A 17,415-nucleotide genomic window follows, 5' to 3' on the forward strand; every position below is an offset into this window, starting at 1 on the left:
GAAACCTTCTGTTCTCTCCACAAAGGCAACTCAATAAAACAGCTACACAGTGCTCAGAGGAACAGGGAGCTTCTCATTTCTTCTCTCCCACAATGTCAAAGCCCAGTACGCTTTGCTGAAATGCTGTGGGCACTGTGGGATAAGCACAGACTTCAATTACCTGTACAAAGCTTAAGGTGCAAGAACTTGCTAAGCACCTTGGCAGGTACTGGAATGAAAATGTAACTTGAACAGTTGTTCCTAGAAAGTGCTAATTGCTTCCAGCCCCATATTCCAGCTACAGGCAACTGTAAAAGTGCCCACAATGCCTGAGTCAAGCCTGTTGTTCAAGCCAGCTGGGAGCAGCAATTATCCAGAGAGGAAGCAAGGTAAGACAATAGGAGCTGCCAGCCATACAAGACTACAAAACGCTACAATTGTCCTAGAGGCTGCCAACAAAGGATCTAGCTGGGACACTGCCTGACCACTCCACAATCATCAGAGTCAAAAAGAAAAGCAGAGGCAGCCATGGTGTAGAGCAGAGAAGCAGCAGAGCTCTGGTGACAGAAAGCAAGCCTAGGAAAAGCCAAGAAACTGGGTCCCCTTTGTTCAACATCTCTTCATTATACTCAGTGTTAAGGAACTTGGCAAAAAACCCACCCAACCCCACAATTAAACAAAACCCCCATGTTTTTCAAGTCATCTCTGCAACAGCAATGGCAGCTTCTCTGATGAGGGCAGAGCAGATGGCCAGGACACAGTAACTGCTTCAGCTATCCAGTTTTACATATCATGACACGAGCCAGAGCCCAGACTAAACACAAAACTACTTTGACTTATCTTACAAGCACTGTCTCCTCATTTAAATAAAACAACATCCAAAGCCTTTACTTCAGATGTTCCAGATCACCTCCACTGCGACTCTGGGCAGAAATGCCTCTGCTTTCTCCCCATCTGGTGTAACTACAAGAACATGGGCAAACTCAGCCAGGGAATCCAGATCAAGCCACCCAGTCAGCCAAGGCTGCCTCTAGTTCTTTCTCTAACATTCAGCAGCCAGAAGCTTGGCAGTGGGACAGAGCAGCTTGAGTTTCCAGTCTGTTGCCTCCAACTGAGCTGAGGTTTCGACTGAGATGCACCACTTCTGACAGCTGTTGAGAAAGCCACACAAGCTGGTCTCAGCACTGTTCCTTGTGGGTAATGACAAAGCCATTCCCACTGTCCTGCTCAGGGGCCACCTCAAACAGGCTCCCTGGGAGGTTCTGGATGAAGAAGAGGTCTCTACTGTTGCAGGGATAAAACTTCCAATGTCCTGGAGGATAAGAACAGGCCACAGCATGGACATACTGAGCACAGAGACTGTCACATTACTCTGGGATGCAGCTCACATGAATAGATCTGTTTTGCCTCTTTGCTTGACCATCTGCACAACAGGAGAAGCAATGACAGAGCATCTACAGTGGTCAAATCCACAATGGAATATTAACCCAACCTTGAAATGAGAATGGCTACTGAAACATCCAGTGATAGCCCCTGGAGAAAGGATGTGTCAAAGGAGAAAGATAAAACCCCAGACCCAGTGGCAAGGAAAAGAACCAGCCAAAAGCCACAGCAGCTCTGGGAGTCCCCTGTGATTGGGGGGGACCCATGAGGAGAAGAAGTAGCAGCAGAGACATAGGTAACACCATTCATATCCTTCATAAGCCACACCTCCCTCAGAAACTTCCCCAGATAATGTTCATACAAGACTGTGTTGAATTGCTGGTTCCCACCATATTCCCTAACTCTTGTAGAACCATCTGCAGACAAGTGTGCATTATCCACTAGCAGAACTCAGTGCTTCTGGGCTGAGTCCAGAAGCAGATCCCAACCCATAAACTTTCTATTTAAACCCCCAAAAGTCAGGAAAGCCATACTATGCCATGCCATGAGCTTCTCAGGCTGGTGGGGGTAGAAGCTGTTAAAGGAAGCTTTGCAAGGAAAAAGAAAAGGCAGCCTTACAAAGCTAAGCAGCTTTCACCTCAAGCCATTCCAAATTCATTGCAAACAGGGCTCACACAGACATTGCCAAGCAACACCCCAGCAGCCCTTCCTCAGGCAAGGCAGGCAGCCTGCTGCAGCTGCTGGTCTTATGCCTCCCACATCCATCACAACCACATCTTCTCCATCAAAAAGAAACTGCATTTCACAATTCAGAAACACCTTTTGCTCTTGGTGATTGACCTGAACCTATGAAGTATGCAATGAAAGTCTGAAGCACAACCAACAGCATCATAACTTGTTAAAGTAGAGCTGGAAGCAAAACTGATGGCAAGAGAAAGAGGAAGGCTCCATCCTACCAGCAATTTACTAGAGGAGGGATAAGGGAACAAAAGCCAGATGGCTCCCATGCTCCACATCCATAGCTGCAAAAGCAAGGTCGAAGGAAATCAGTGGGCTGAAAGCCTTCAGAAAGGAAAGGTGAGAGTATCTGGAGTTGAGCTGAAGCTACTCTGTTGGCTGAGTGCCCCACTGCCCTTTACAGACACACTCAAGGGCACACAGAATTTAGGAACTGAAAATAAAGGTCCAACTAGAGATTGAGTTCACACTTACTGTCATGTCACACGTGAAATACCCACCTGCAGGTAAGAGCAGAACAGTTATCTCCAACCATAAGGTGTCAGAAGTAGAGAAGGACGTAGCTGAAGGTGACAGAGCAGCAGAAAAACAAGAATCTAATCCCCTCCCTCCCCAAGAAAGAAAAATGCATCAACCCATCAGCAGGGGGAACTGGGGGGATTTTTTCCTTTGGATCCTCAGAGATAACACTTCCCCAGACAGCCTTCACATTGCTGAGGGGAAAGCAGAAGTCATGCTGTCTAGAGAAACCCCTCCCCCAAAGGGTGACAACACATCCCTAAACAGTCAAGTAAGAAAAATGCAAGTGTCAGTATGCATTGAACAGTTTTATTAAAAAAGATCCAGGATTCACAAGTCTGCAAGGAAACAGAAGCCAGCCTGCACCCAGGCTCAGAGCTGACAGTGTTTGCTTTGCAGGGGGAGCACAGAAAGCACCAATAAAGATGAGCACAGGTCAGAGTGGTACTGCTCTGGGGCACTGAGCTCAGCAGAGCTCACAACCTGCTCCTCCAGGGTCCTGGATTGTCCTTCAGGAAGCAAATCTGTTAAACCCAAACAGTCTTTAATCTTGCAGGAAGATGATCCTACTCCTTCAGGAAGATGAGAGGAAACTCCATTGAAAACCACCTTTTTCAGAGCCCCTTAAGGCCCTGAGCTCCAGGTCTGCTTCAATTACTGTAGGCAAAAATACATTAGAGGGGTAACATAACATTTTGATTAAACCCCTTTTTCTGTGATTCATCAAAGGCTCTCAAGCACCTGGTGGCACACCAGCCCTCCCTGCAGCCAGCCAAGGAGAGCTCACCCAGCCCTGTGCATCTTACACTTGACAGCAGCTCTTGGTTTGGTGCACTTTGTGCTCCAGAAAGCCACCTGCTCTTACCTTTTCAAGTAAGATCAGCTTAGTTGAGGAACAGTTTGTCGAGTTACCTAAGTGAGCTTTTTCTTGAGCAACACAACCAAATTAAAATGGACTCTGGAGGAGTTACAAGGAACTAGCAACAAGTCTGGCATGGAAATGAGGGGAAAGCATTAAGTGTCATGATGAAATTCAACATTTTCCCCCTGGACAGCAAACTCCTATACAAGAACTGCAGTCTTTTCATCTTTTTTAGCCAAAGCTTCTTAAAAATACATCAATTTTCACATTAATTGGGATTTACATGAGGTTATTGCTAAGCCTGACATCTACTGCACCATTCCAGGGCCAGCACACGCTTAACTGTTAACACTGAAATCACAGTGCAGTTACCTCTGACACATTTGCTTGGACCAAACCCAAAAGGTCCTTTTGGTTCACATTTTCCTAGAAGAAAAAAATGAAAACCAGACCATTTCCAGCACAAAGTTGTCCAACTTGGGAGGCTTTGTAACCCTTACCTGCAGCCAGGCTCATTTCAAAGCAATCTGATTACTGAAACAAAGCTTTCACACTTTAGACAGTGTTGTGGAGTGAGATCAAGTCTTACAGCCATTGACTCCAGCTACTCATTGAGCACTTTAGACAGGAGGATGTAGTAGAGTTCATGGGTTCAACTAAACAGGCAGATGGCTCTTCATCCGTGTCTGTGTTATTTACCCAGGGTGCAGAGAGGGAGCCTCATCCCAGTACTCTTAAACTGGGGTCTATGCCTGCAGAAAAGGACAGTGCATCAATCTGCTTTTGCTGGGGTAGTTGTCAGTACTGGAAACAAAGTTCTGTGTACCAGGAACTTCCAACCTTTCTGGCTTTTGTAAGGGGGAGAAGATGCTATTGCAACACGCTTCTGTGCGCCAGAGTCGATGAATAGGAAGAGTAAGTAGCTGGTAGCTGCAAGACAACAGAGAGTAATGCATCACAGTAAGTCTGCTCCTCAAACTGACTTGCTTCACCAGCCCTTGATTCATTTTCTTCATTAGATTTTTAATTACCATTGGTGGGACTTCATTTGCCAGAACAAGCACACATTTAGTATTGCAATCAAGAGGTCGATTTGCTGCCTCTTTGAGAGCTCTTAAAGCAAACATCTCGTTGTTCTAGTCTTGGTTAGTTTGTTACTAATACCTGAGCTCCTAATTTGGAGAGGTATTTATTCCTGAAACTAAAGTCATCAGCTTTTGGCTGCAATTTAGCCAAGTCATCTTCACGTTGACGTCTGAGACTCTCTCGTTCTTCTGCTCTGGAAAAGAAAATTGGCTTTAAGACAGTTGCCCTGGGGAGTGCAAAGCCCAGCACCCTCCTCTGTTGTATGCAACAGTATGCTTCAGAACTAGAAAATGCCATGTGTACAGATTAAGAGGGATGTGTATTGATTACTCCAATCCAGTGTAAAGAAAGCAAGAGGCTGGTTTCTGCAGTTTCCTTTTATTTGGATTGTAAGACTCGGGTAGAAAGAGAAACCTTTTGGTTTTCACACATAACAACATGCTCAGGGAGCTTTTGGTAACAATTTTTTTGCCATCTCTTTTATTAAACAAGCTTTCACTCCTTAAAAATAAAAAGATTACAATACAAAAAGAACCAATTGTCCAAAATGCAAGTAAAAGGCTGCTCAGCAGCCTCCAGAGTCAAGCAGAGTTGGTATTTGACCAGAGCACCATCCCTCTATTTTCCACATACGTGATAAGAAGAAACAGAACCAAAGAAAGCTGTAAATACACTCAGGTTAAAGACAGTGACTTTCTAAGCCCCACAAGGCCCTGAGCCTGGCCACAGAACACAAAATGCCATTGTGTTAAGAAACCTCCACCCCCACCACACTGCACTCAAAAGACACTTTATCTAAAGGTGAAGATGGTTTGTCTCAAGTTGCAGAGTAACCTCTCCAGTGACAAAGCTTCAACTCAGTGCAAAATGCTACAAACCCATTCTGTGCAAATTAAGAGGTGATTTGGCATCAGTTAGAACTCATTAACGAAGCATAAAACGGTGCAATTTACTGCAAAACCCCCAAGAACCTTATTTGCTTTCCCAAAAACTACTGTGCAGTGACCAAACCACACCACCACTACAGTTCTTCAGTTGACATGATGCTGATCAAATGCTCCCCACTTCTGGATGACATTTCCTATTCAACTTTCTTTTCTGCAAAAAACATTGTGACAAACATTACTGAGAATACCCTTCTGAAGGCACTGCATCCCCCAGCACACACCAACAGCAAGCCTCCTTCACAGCAAACACTGGAGGTGGCCCACACCTCACATGGGCTCAGGCACCTCAGGGCAGCTCTGTTTGGACACAGAACTCCTTTGGGTCTGGGTGCAAGATTTTTGGAGGGGTTTCTTCTTGTATTTTGATTAAAAACTGTCTGTGACCTTTTAGCTTGAGGATGATACTCAGCACAAGTAAGCCAGAATGCTCAGCAGGTTTGGTGAGGTTCTAGTTTCCTTGAGCTTTCCATGTGTCAAAAAGCCCACAAATTAGGTCAAGAAACAAAAGTGTTTAACTGCACAAGTCATCTGGCTGCACCTTGGTATTGGTTACGTATCACCATATGGACAGTTACCAGTCTGGATTCAGAGAAGCCCAGAGAAAGCCCATTTATAAGAATGGTCTTGTTAGCAAAGGATTTATCTGGAAGGAACTTAAATGTAAGCTGTGAAATGTAAGATTTATGCAGGTGAAATGCAGCTACCTAGTAAAAAGAACAGAACTGCAACATTATAGACACATGAACTTCCAAGATATGAAGAGATCTGCTGAGCTGAAGGAGGTCAGAACAGAAAGCAACCCAAAAGAGAAGTCCTGTGCTGTTCACATACAAACAGCTTGAATTCTACAGATGTTGTTTTGAAAGCTGTGACTTGCTGCACGTTGACTTGCTCTTTCACATGGCCAATGGTAAACCATGGCTACAGCCATAAAACACAGTGTCCTCTCCAGCACTTCTCACTCAATCTTAGCAAAACAAATTCAGATCAGAGGAGCAGAACCTCAGATTTCTTCCACTTGTTCTTCCCTTAAGCAAATCAAACATTTGCTTTACATATATTAAAAAAGGAATCAATAAATGAACCAAGACTTCACTCCCATTGCCACTACATCCTCCAGTGCACCTGTTTTTAATGCTGACAGCACTAATTAGAACTAAATGCTGAAACTACTGGAAGAAGCACCTTCACCAAGGTGAGCAGGAGAAAATAAGCTGCACAAATCCAGTCAGATAGACAGACTTTACACTATGTCTACTCAAAACCAAGCAATGTTTCCAGATAGTGAAGAAGGTAAAGAAGCTGGAGTGGGCTCAGGGGTTTGTATTTTGCCTGTGAGGTGACAACTCTTAGTGGACTTGCCATACAATGCTTTCTCTCTCCTCTTCCCCAGAACAGCAAACAAGAGCAACTAAACTTGCTACTGTGCAGAGGGGATAAATGCAGTGCCCTAGAGCTCAGGGGGAATCCCAGCAGCAGGCAACTGACACCACATTTGATCAAACACCACTCAAATAGCACTGTAAGTACCTGACTCCAGCTGTCAGGGCCATGCACAGCAATGGACCCTTAACTTCTCACCAGTGTTTTGGCAGGAAGCAAGCAAGGAAGCTTTACGACCAAGGAAGAGAATTTGTTTAGTTACTGTTCTGAAGAACACCACTGTCCTTATATTCTGTACAGAGGAAAGCAGGACACTCCAGCCTCCCACAGAATGGAATCTGTTTAATTGGATGAAAATAAGCTTATTTCAACAGTTTCTGCCCTAAGCCCATCTGAAGTGCTCTGTTTCCTTTTCAAGGATTCCACCTTATTGAAATATCCCTGCCTCATTTTCTTCCTAAGACTGGAAGCTGTTCCATGTAATCAGTAACATTTATGACACAGATCTGATTACAAGCTGAGTTTCACATTAGCACTGCAATTTAGACTCCAGCCCCAGTGTTCAGAGACAAGTTGAATTAAGACTTCTAAATAAGATGGCAAGAGCAGCAAGCAGAAACTGAAAGGGAAGTGACTGTGGTGTAGTTTCTTCTTGAAGACAGATCTGTATTTTAATGCCACTTAAAGAAATTGCTCCATGCATCACCTGCCATTAAAGGCAGGTAGTTTGCTGCTGACTGGGTCAGGTACACACCATATAAACAGAGCACACTTTAAAGTGAGCAATACAACACATCTCAGTTCCACTCAGCTGGAAGACTATTGAAATAAAGAAAAAAAGCAGAGTGCCAGGAAAGGACAGCTGGTTAATTGCTGTTTCCTCTAATTAGTCATTCCCAGGAGGCAGGAATATGAAATCCTACTACTGGTTGGTAAGAAAGACAACAACATTCAATACAAGTGGCAAACCTACAGAAGAGACCGATTGCAGACAGGAATCTACTTCATCACCTCAGGTTGAACATTTCAGGACAACACTCTTCATACTTACTCAGTGGCAGCTACTTTTTGCAGTTTTTCCCTTTTCTTTGCAGACCAGTTGAGATCACCACCTGCAACAGAAATAGACACACTTGGAAGTTTGCAACACTCAAAAGGCCAGTTTTTATTGGTATCACACCTCACTACAGGAGTTTTCTCAGAGCACTTGAGAAAAAAATCAGTGGAGCAATTGTACAGAAGTACAAACGGAGGTGAGACAGAGCAATGTGTTTGTTCATAACCATCCAAGCAAGCAAAATCAGGATCCAAATTGAGCTCTTGAGCCTCATCCTGTTGAACAGCAATGAAGTTTCTCTGCAACCCACCATAACAGCCCATAAAACTGAAAAAAGCAGAAGCAACATTGAAGGAAACAAATTAGTATCCCTTCCAGGTCTTTCAGCAGCTTACTGCTTCCAAAGACAGTTGGGAAGGAACACTGCTCTGTGAAGGAACACCTACAGAATTAAGGGGTTGTGTTTGCAGATCCACACACAGTCAAGTTTGAGATGCAGTTTAGGAACAGCTGCAGAACATCCTCCACAACTCTTCAGATCAGATGAAGGAATGGGTATCCCTGTCCTGCTGCTGAGGTTTAACTCACAGCAAGGCTCAGGGAATCACACACTACAGCATCTACGAAGGTGATGTTATAAGAATAGGCCTCAAGAGATGCTTCTGGTACAAAAGGGACTGGCTACAGCAGCAGCCACAGGCCCATACTGCACCATCTGCAGAGTTCAGCGTAACAGCTTCAAGAAACATCAGAAACACAAGCATGAAGAGAAGCTGAACACACTTACCTCTGAGGTGATTCACAAAATACAGCATGACTACAGCTATCAGTGACACTGAAAAACAAAGGGACCATTTTAGCTGACAAGCCTGTAACAGTGACAGAAGAGCTTTAACATACAACCCAGCAACAGCTAAGGTTTTTCCACTACAGTCATAATTGAGGGGAGACTTTGGCCAGAGCATCTCTTAACTGCTTCTGAAAATTCCACTCTGCTCACCCAGTAACTCAGAAAAGGTTCTTTTGGTTTTAGTTCTATTAATAGCAGCCCTTAAGCACAGCCTGTAAGAGTACCATTCCCACTCTAACTCACTCTTCATTTTATTACAAACACTGAAACTACTCACACCAAACCCCTTCAAGAAAGCCACAAAACACTTGACTGGGTTTGAGTTTCAATGCTGCCCCAGTTGAAACTTCTAACTGTAAGAATGGAGGTGTTACTGTTGCACAGGAAATAGTAAGAGAAGAGCCTAATAAAGCTTCCTGAATGTACAGAATCCATTTTCAATGCCTGAAATACTTACAGCAAACACAAGCACTGAAGAAGACTTCAAGAAACAAGTATCCTCTAGTGTCCAGAATCATCCCAGCTGCTATAGCAATAATTGCCAGACCGAGATTCTGGATAGACTGCATGCTGAGACACAAAGCAAAGGATTACCACTGTGCAGAAATGGGTGGCACTGAACAACGAGATTAACTTCTCCCCATCTGTTATGGCATGACAGAGCTATGGCTCTCACTTTCTTGCAGAAGTTCCTGTGCATTTACCACAACCACATGCTCTGCCCCACAAGACACATCCTGAAACTACACCAGACATCCTGCTAGACTCAACTTGGAGGAATTAGGAACCACTATCATGTCAGAACTCCTCCATATTCAGTGGTCTGAGAGCACCAGGATACAGTCACCACACAGCAGCACAGACTGGTGTAAGTACTTACAAGCCATAAGCAGTTCCCAGCTGGTGTTCTGGAACAACAAAGGCCACCATGGGCCACAGGGCACAGGCAAGCAATGAGTAGGCCACTCCCAGCAAACACTGGTGAAATAAGGATGTGTGAAGAGAGGTTAGATGAGATGAGTTTTTGCTGTAAAGGTCTAATAGACTGACATACTGGTTTTTCTTCACCCAAAAGAAAAAAGAAAAGAGATGAGGTAGAGTTTTTGCCAACTTTCCCAAATAAATATGTACATTCATGAGAGGCTTTTTCCCAGGAGTGATCTGCAAACCAAACCTTATCTAAGTAGCATGAGGTAAAGAGCCTGACTCAAACACCCAGGGGAAAAGATCAATGCTGCAACTCAACAGAAAGATCCCTGAACAACAAAGACCTTATGTTTAACCCTGAGCACACTGGTGAGCACCACAGTGGAGCCTGCACACCTTAGTTCAAAAGCCACTTCTCAGGGAATCTGCCCTAAGAAGGGGAAGCCAATAACAAAGATATTTATGGAGGTTTACTACTATCCAAGACAGTTTCACATAGTGTATCCTCCTTAAAGCCAGAGATAGCAGAGTAAGTTTTGAGGACCATCTACACAGCCAGAAGACAGTGACAATTTATGCAGAACAACTCATCACCAACTCCATTTCCTTTTTTATCCCATTTAGCTATAAGGCTGAGAGAAGGAGTTACCATTGCTATCCAGGGGTTCCAGAAGGTAAAAGCCAACATAATATGAGAAGCCAGTGTAGTTACTACAGCACATAAAACCCAGATGATATTCTTTCCAACTTTATCCACCAGGAATCCAAAGACTGGGGACATGGGAGCTGAGATGATGTACACAATGCTACAAAAGAATAACAATAAGAGAACTGAACACTATCTAGCCACAGACAGCTTTAGATCTTACACAATACAAGTGTCTCCAGAGAAATCACCATAGTCCTTTGTTACTGTGAGGCCATAAGAAAAGCCACACAAGACACAAACACATACAGACTCCAGAACTCAAAATTCACAAGACTCCTGAGGACATGCAAGCACTCAACACCCAAGGAAGCAGTGACACACTCAGAGATCTTGGAATCATACACCAGCAAGTGTACTGGTGGTGTTAATAGGTTTGTCTGGGGGTTTTGTCACGACACTTCATTTAGTGCTGCTATTAAACTGTTTCCATAAATCAGAGAGAGTCATAGAATACTAAAGTAATACCCTTCAGATACAGCCTTTCCTGATTCCTCAATGTGAGCATCTAAGGCATTATTTTAACAGACACCCACACGTCCCAGTTATTCCTTTGGCCACGTGAAATTGATCTGTCCACTCAAATACAAATCACCACCTGCAAGAGCAGGATCCAAACCTCATCCCACACAGGCAGAGGCCAAAGATACACACACCCTGAGAACACAGCAGCAGCACATCTCCTTGTTACATCAAGCACAACATACCTGTTGATTGCACTTGCCTCTTCAGATGAGAACTTGAATTTCTCAATGAAGAAAACCCTAAAGAAAAAACAAACCCATAGATATAGAAAAATAAATGCTTGTATAAACACAATACACTGATTAAGGTAGACAAAGTAAAGACACAAGAGCCTGGTCTACAGGAAGCTTTTACAGATAACTATGTAGCTTTGACACAAATATCCCCACACAGATCCTCATTTATAATGCACTTAGGAGCTTATCACCAGTCTCTACAAGTTTTTGTCTAAGGAGAAATGTTATTTCCCATGAAGCTCAGCAGAGAAGGAAAGTCTGAGAGTTGTCTTTATTTGTATCACAAGTACAGCAGTTGCCCAGAAAGAATGACAAACCCCAGCACAGGCTCACGGGGAGACCAGTGGTTCTGGGGCCAGCTGGGACTCTTGACTACTAGCCTGTCCCTCTCCCTTTTTAAGGAGCTCCCCAAAACCCTAGCCAAAACCAAGGGGAACAGCTACAGGGGTGAGAGACACTTACTTTCCAAGTCCAATGAAAGGAAAAACCGCTGCATAGTAACAGACACAGATGACAAATATGAGCCACAAGGACAGAGAGAAGTCCTTCACATCAGTTAGCTTAATCACTTCACCTGCAGTGGGGCAAGGGACAATATTGTTTCAGCCAGCACAAACATCTCTGAAATTCATCCCGACTGAACAAACATTAAGGTGATCACAGGTCACTACTGAAGGACACAGTCCTGCCACCATCTACTCTCATTAAAGTTTACACAGGGAGAGCCAGTTAAGAATACACAAGTGCTAAATCAACAGTGCCAGAGTCAAGAACAAACTGTACATCCAGTTTAATGGGGGAGAGACAAGCTCTCTAAAGCCTCTGAAAACCTTATGCAGCAGAAGCAAGTACAAAGCACCTTTGCAGGAAATGTTTAATCAGCTAGCAAAATTCATGTCAGAAGCCTCACAATTCATACTCTTACTTGGATCTCCAATTCAGCTTAATTGGTCTAAATTCTCCCACCTGGAAAACTCCAAACACAAGACATGCTGATGGGTAAGAGCTGCATGTTTTTGCACACCTATGAAAGGTTACAAGACCAACTCCAAGAAAGCACAGTACCAGTGGCAATGGCACAGATCAAATTGGTGTGAACTGGAAGGCTCTCCACATGCTTTACAAATAAAGCAGATGACAGGGTATAAACTGATGTTTAAAAGTGTAACATTTCCCACTGATGCCAAATTGATTAAAGCTCTAACTAAAAAAAGATGTTAAGAAGCAGCAGCCACTGATTTAGCTGAACTGCAAACCTGCACAGTGTAACCAGAAGGGTCTGTTTCAGAGTGAAAGAATGAAGCCCAAGGAGGTTCAGCTACACCACTCACCCGTCTTCCCTTGCTCTTTACAAAGCAGCTTCTCTGCTCTCTTGTCCAGATAAGCAAGGGTTAAAGCACAGCCCAGTGAAAAGAGACAGGTTATTCCACCTGCAAGGAGGCAAATGGACACATTTAGGTGATGACTCAAGTAGTAATTTGACTTCTAAGCACAACTAGTGTGGTGTATCTTTCCACACCTATTGAAAACTTCAGTGTAATACCAGCTTGTCTTATGTGTAAGACTGGTTAGCTGTACAACTTGAAGAATAAGGTGTAAATACTGAAGCCTGACCCATGAGAGACATCAGCCTTCAACTGGAATACAAACATGCAGCTGCTCCTTATCTGTACCTAATAATAGGAACAAAGCCTGGGCCTTGTTACCAACACCAGGGCCTTAATACCCATGGCTCTGAAGGGAAGGAACACAGGTTCAAAAGTAGCTGAAATTTCACTTGTACACATCAGACAACTACACAAAAGTTGAAATGTTAGAGAGTCACAGAATCTCAAAGGTTAGAAGGGACCTGGAAGCTCATCCAGTCCAACTCCCCTGCCAGAGCTGGACCTCCTAGAGAAGGTCACCCAGGAACTCCAGTTTGTTCTTCACTTGAACCATGTAAAGGTTTCATCTCCCTAAGATACAAACTTGAACCACACAGCATCTTCCCAGGTGCAACAATCACACACTCTGCAGATCAGTCATTGACACAAACAACATTTGAATTGCTTGTTCTGGCCTCAAATACATTCTTCTCCCTTTCACATTAGTACGAAGTCATTGGTGTCTGTGCAAGCTGTCCACATCCAGAAGCCCAAAACAGCAGGTGACATTCATTCCAAGTAGTACTGACCTATCATGAGAGTCAGCCCAAGAGTAGTGGGACCAGTATACCCCACGAGATCTCGGACTCTGGAGTATATCCATCCCATGATATTCATGTTCACTGTGCTCCCCTAGGCAGAACACACTCATGTCAGCAACAATGTATTTCACAGCTGTATGAACTCTAAAGGAACACTAGACAGACTGCTTAAAAGGAGTAGCTAAGATGCTACACAGGGAACAAACCACCAGCTACAATGATTAAAATCCCTCCCTGCTGGTTTGGGCAGGGTTTGTAATAAATTAACCACTGTAACAATAACATATCACCACAAACTGAACACTTATACAACTCTAACAGTGTTTCGATGGAGACATCAGAATGCCATAAAATCAACATCCCACACTGCATTGGCTCATAAACTGAGCTCAATTTAACACCACAAGTCAAGGCAAACAGGAGAGGCATCAGGAAGAGGCACTTCAAGGTTTTTATCCTTCTGCCCCTAGAGAAGGGAGTCAGGGCTGCAATACAGTTTTACAGTTCAGCTGAGATGAGGCAACTGCTCATTAGCAACAGTCTGAACGTCAACCCAAACCCACCTGTGAGCAGCTGTCTTTTACCCAAGTAAATATCTGCAGTGGTTTAAGTGACCCCAGGCTGCTGAAGACCCCTAACAAGAGCCAGGTCCCTCCTGACTCACAGCCTGGTGTTAACAGTGTAAGCCCACCTACAGCAGCAGTTTGATTACATCAAACAGAAACAGTGCAGCTGGGATCAGTCACATAGTTCCTGTCAGAACCAGCAACAGGGACAAAACCCCTTATGACAGCAGGCAAGGATGGGAGTTTCATCAGGTAGCCACCCCAAATCATTTCTCAGAGCCTGTGCTTAGTCCCTAAGCCAGAAGCCACACTCTTGTTAAAGCAGCATTTTAGGATATGCCAAGAATCAATGTAGCACTGTGACTGTCCCACACAGTAATCTATGCCAGTAACACCATGGAGTGTTAAACTTCTGCAGGAGGCTGACAGGTCCTAAGAAACCTCATTTAACCCACTGTGCTGTGGATCCATTGCCTAGTTACCTCCATTTTTAACATTTTAAACCTCAATCTCATACCCCTTTGTAACTCAAACTCCCTAAGGAGCATGAGAAATGCCCTTCTCACTGCCAAGACAAGCCACATGCCTTAACTATGCCATGAATTAAATAAATTATGAATTAAAGCTACACAGCTTTCCACTTACAATTCTGGCCATGCTCAGCTGCAATCCAAACACCAGGTTTAACTCCTTGCCTTTAAACCAACTGACTGCATAGGTGTTCTGTGCCACTGCCAAGGACTCGCCCCCTATGCTGGGAAAGGAGGAAGCACAAAAGCAAACACATTAACTGCAACATGCACAGTGGCAGGGAAAACCATCAGCTGCTGTCAATACCAAGACCACAGTGTTTCAGAGAAATTTATCTAGGTACAGGCAGAACTAATGCATATACATACAAGGAAACAGCAGTCTTAAAGACAGGTCAAAAGAGAATTGTAGTGTCTGAAGGCTAATCCAGAGCACAAGGTATCTTCAAGTAGTCTGGGGCTGATGATTGTAATTGCCTTTGGTCATTTACAGAAATCAAATTAATGGGCAGCAGCTCCTCTCCTACCTTGAAGAACCAAGTAGTGTACAACCTAAGGAGCCAAGTGAACCCAAAAGCAGGCACCTTCCCTGGAGCCTGAACTTAAAGCCACATGTGCCCAGCTCCCAGTACAGCTGGCCAGATTTTCTAGCATTTTAATGCCATGGCACACTGACAACTTTGAGGTATTTCCTCTGAAACTCTTGCCAGTTCTGCGGCCCCGTTGTATTTGTTCTTGCTAAAACCTCTTTTTACTCAGGAAAGTAAGGACTAGGAGAAAAGGAGGACTAGCAGAGTTCTAGCAGCTTACTGTAGGCCTTCCTTTGGGTACCTTCATAACTCCTGAATTCACTAAAACCTGCAAAGTCCTTTTTTCTCTTCTAACTTTTAGTTAGACTGGGAATGCAACTCAAGATCTTGCATGCCTCAACTTTAGAGATGCCTCCAAACCCAACATTTTTGCCTCCAAGTGTAAATATGGTAGATTTCAGGACACCAAGCCAGTCCTTACCTCAGCACGTACTAGACTCTTCTAGACTCACCCAAATATGAATCTGCCCATGTCCATCAGCCAGAAAGTGTTAAGCAGTGCTCCCAAAGCAAAAATTACCTACCAAATAAACATTTGAGACAACAACTGTAATCCTCTGAAGTATACAACAAACTAGAAGCACCTGGAAACAGCAGCTTTTTCCCTTCCCAGACCTGCAGAAAGATTTCACACCCCCTTCTTATTCCATTTTGCCTCTGCTCCTTCTGCCTTATGCATCACACTGCTGGGTACACCACAACTAAGCTGGCCCACCCTCAAACTGCACTCACAACCACCTCTAATCATGCTTCCTTCACCCTTAGCATCACACTCTACACCTACAAAATGCTTTCACAATAAGCAGATGAAACATTTTATTCCTTCACATTCTTATTTCACTCTGGTCTCAGTTACCCCATCTGTCCCCAGTTAGACTAAAAACTCCTTTGCAAAATACCATGTGGGCTTTTTTCCCCCCATTCCCAATCAGATGCTTCAGACAAGTACCACCCTTCCCCCTCCCCTGTGCACTTACCTGCCCGACACACACAAAGACACTGAATATTATAGTGCCCAATCTGTAAGAAAAACAAAATCACTTATCAAGAGACTCTTTTTTCCCCCCTAGAAAACACAATATTAGGCCTACAGTAAGGAAACAAGGGGAGGCTGACAGTCAATACAATGGCTCCACAACAAAAGCTACAGCTTGGCAGTTTCCTTAAGATGAGGTAGCACAGACTGGCATTGTTGAAGCTGCTTCATTTAAGCCACAAAGGGAAGGGAGCTAACTTATTCCAGTGGAAACCCCTGTATCATGTGAAAAACAGTTTGAAAAGGCTCATTATAATTTGAAAAAGCTTTACAATATAAGGCACATACTTCCCATGCACTTGTGAAGCCTCCCACTCACTGAACACGAGCCTCATGCACACCGCACTTACCGTATCCCAAACACTCTGTCTATCAGAAAGCCTCCAAAGAAGCAAAGAACCACGTTGGGCCAGGAGTACCAGGCATAGAGGGCCATGAACTGCGCTGTGTTCACCTTCATATCCTACATTAAGCACGGGGAATTGAAAAGAGCAATTACAAGGGCTCAGAGTGAGTACCCAGCAAAGTGGGTACAAGTGTCCTCGCTGCCCTCTGCTACCTCCCTACCCCCGGTCTCGTCCCAGGCAGCTACTTACCCGCTGAACCTGCGTTTGGAGCGCTGCCGGGTTGTCGTAGCAGAAGTAGCTGCCTGCAAGGAGAAGGGGACGCCTCAAACTCTGCCCCGGGCCGCCCGCCGCCATCGCCACCCCACACGCCGGACCCCCCTCACTTCGGCCGCCGCCACCCACCGAAGCCCAGGAAGCACATGAGCGCGAGGACCAGGAGGCGGTGCGGCAGGCGCCGAGGGTCGCAGACGGCCGGGAGGGCTCGGAGGGGCCCGGGGGAGGAGCCGCCGCCATCGCCGCCGCTGCCGGAGCCCAGCAGCGCGCGCTCCTCCTCCGCCATCGCGGCCGCGGTCACGTGAGCGGCCGTCACGTGAGCGGCCGTCACGTGAGCGGCCCGCGCCCCACAACGCTCCGCGCGGCGTTGCCGTGGCAGCGGGGCGCGCGGCCGCCTGGCGCTGGGGGGTGACGGGGCGCCGGGCCCGGCAGAGCCAGGGCACGTGTGGCATCGCTTCAATCACCGCGTCGTTTCGCTTCCAGAAGCCCTTCAGGCTCCTGCAGTCCCAGCCCTCCCCTCACACTGCCAACCCCAGCACTGACCCGCAGCCCTCAGCACCTCAGCTGCACGGCTTTGGGATCCCTCCAGGGTTGGGCACTCCCCCAGCTCCCTGGGCAGCCTGGCACGGGGGCTGACACCCCTCTCAGGGAAACAGCTCTACCTCAGCTCCAAACTCAGCCTCCCGT

The 17,415-nt window shown here is 45.2% G+C and overlaps 1 protein-coding gene across 8 annotated transcripts; it reads right to left on the minus strand.

The window, feature by feature from the left end:
- Nucleotides 1–2,902: 2,902 nt before the first annotated feature.
- On the minus strand, nt 2,903–17,040 carry MFSD1 (major facilitator superfamily domain containing 1). 8 transcript variants are annotated; one of them, XR_009819506.1, is made up of 18 exons: nt 16,858–17,040; nt 16,705–16,757; nt 16,459–16,571; nt 16,050–16,092; nt 15,525–15,592; nt 14,598–14,706; nt 13,375–13,477; nt 12,530–12,628; nt 11,661–11,772; nt 11,145–11,201; nt 10,381–10,537; nt 9,685–9,782; nt 9,262–9,374; nt 8,742–8,789; nt 7,949–8,009; nt 4,646–4,760; nt 3,982–4,411; nt 2,903–3,276 (listed from the first exon to the last, which is right to left on the minus strand). XR_009819506.1 is itself a non-coding variant. In XM_062005462.1 (18 exons), exons 1-17 carry the CDS (start codon nt 17,012–17,014, stop codon nt 4,352–4,354), a joined length of 1,566 nt encoding a protein of 521 aa, XP_061861446.1. In that variant the 5' UTR covers nt 17,015–17,040; the 3' UTR covers nt 2,903–4,233; nt 4,322–4,351. The 8 variants fall into 8 exon arrangements, 6 of the variants coding, with proteins under 6 accessions (XP_061861446.1, XP_061861445.1, XP_061861451.1 ...); XM_062005462.1 differs by having other exon boundaries at nt 2,903–4,233; nt 4,322–4,411; XR_009819507.1 differs by having other exon boundaries at nt 2,903–4,411; nt 4,646–4,755.
- Between the last annotated feature and the right edge of the window lie 375 nt (nt 17,041–17,415).

The sequence above is a fragment of the Colius striatus genome, chromosome 12 (genome assembly GCF_028858725.1).
Source record: "Colius striatus isolate bColStr4 chromosome 12, bColStr4.1.hap1, whole genome shotgun sequence".
In the NCBI taxonomy this organism is placed as follows: domain Eukaryota; kingdom Metazoa; phylum Chordata; class Aves; order Coliiformes; family Coliidae; genus Colius; species Colius striatus.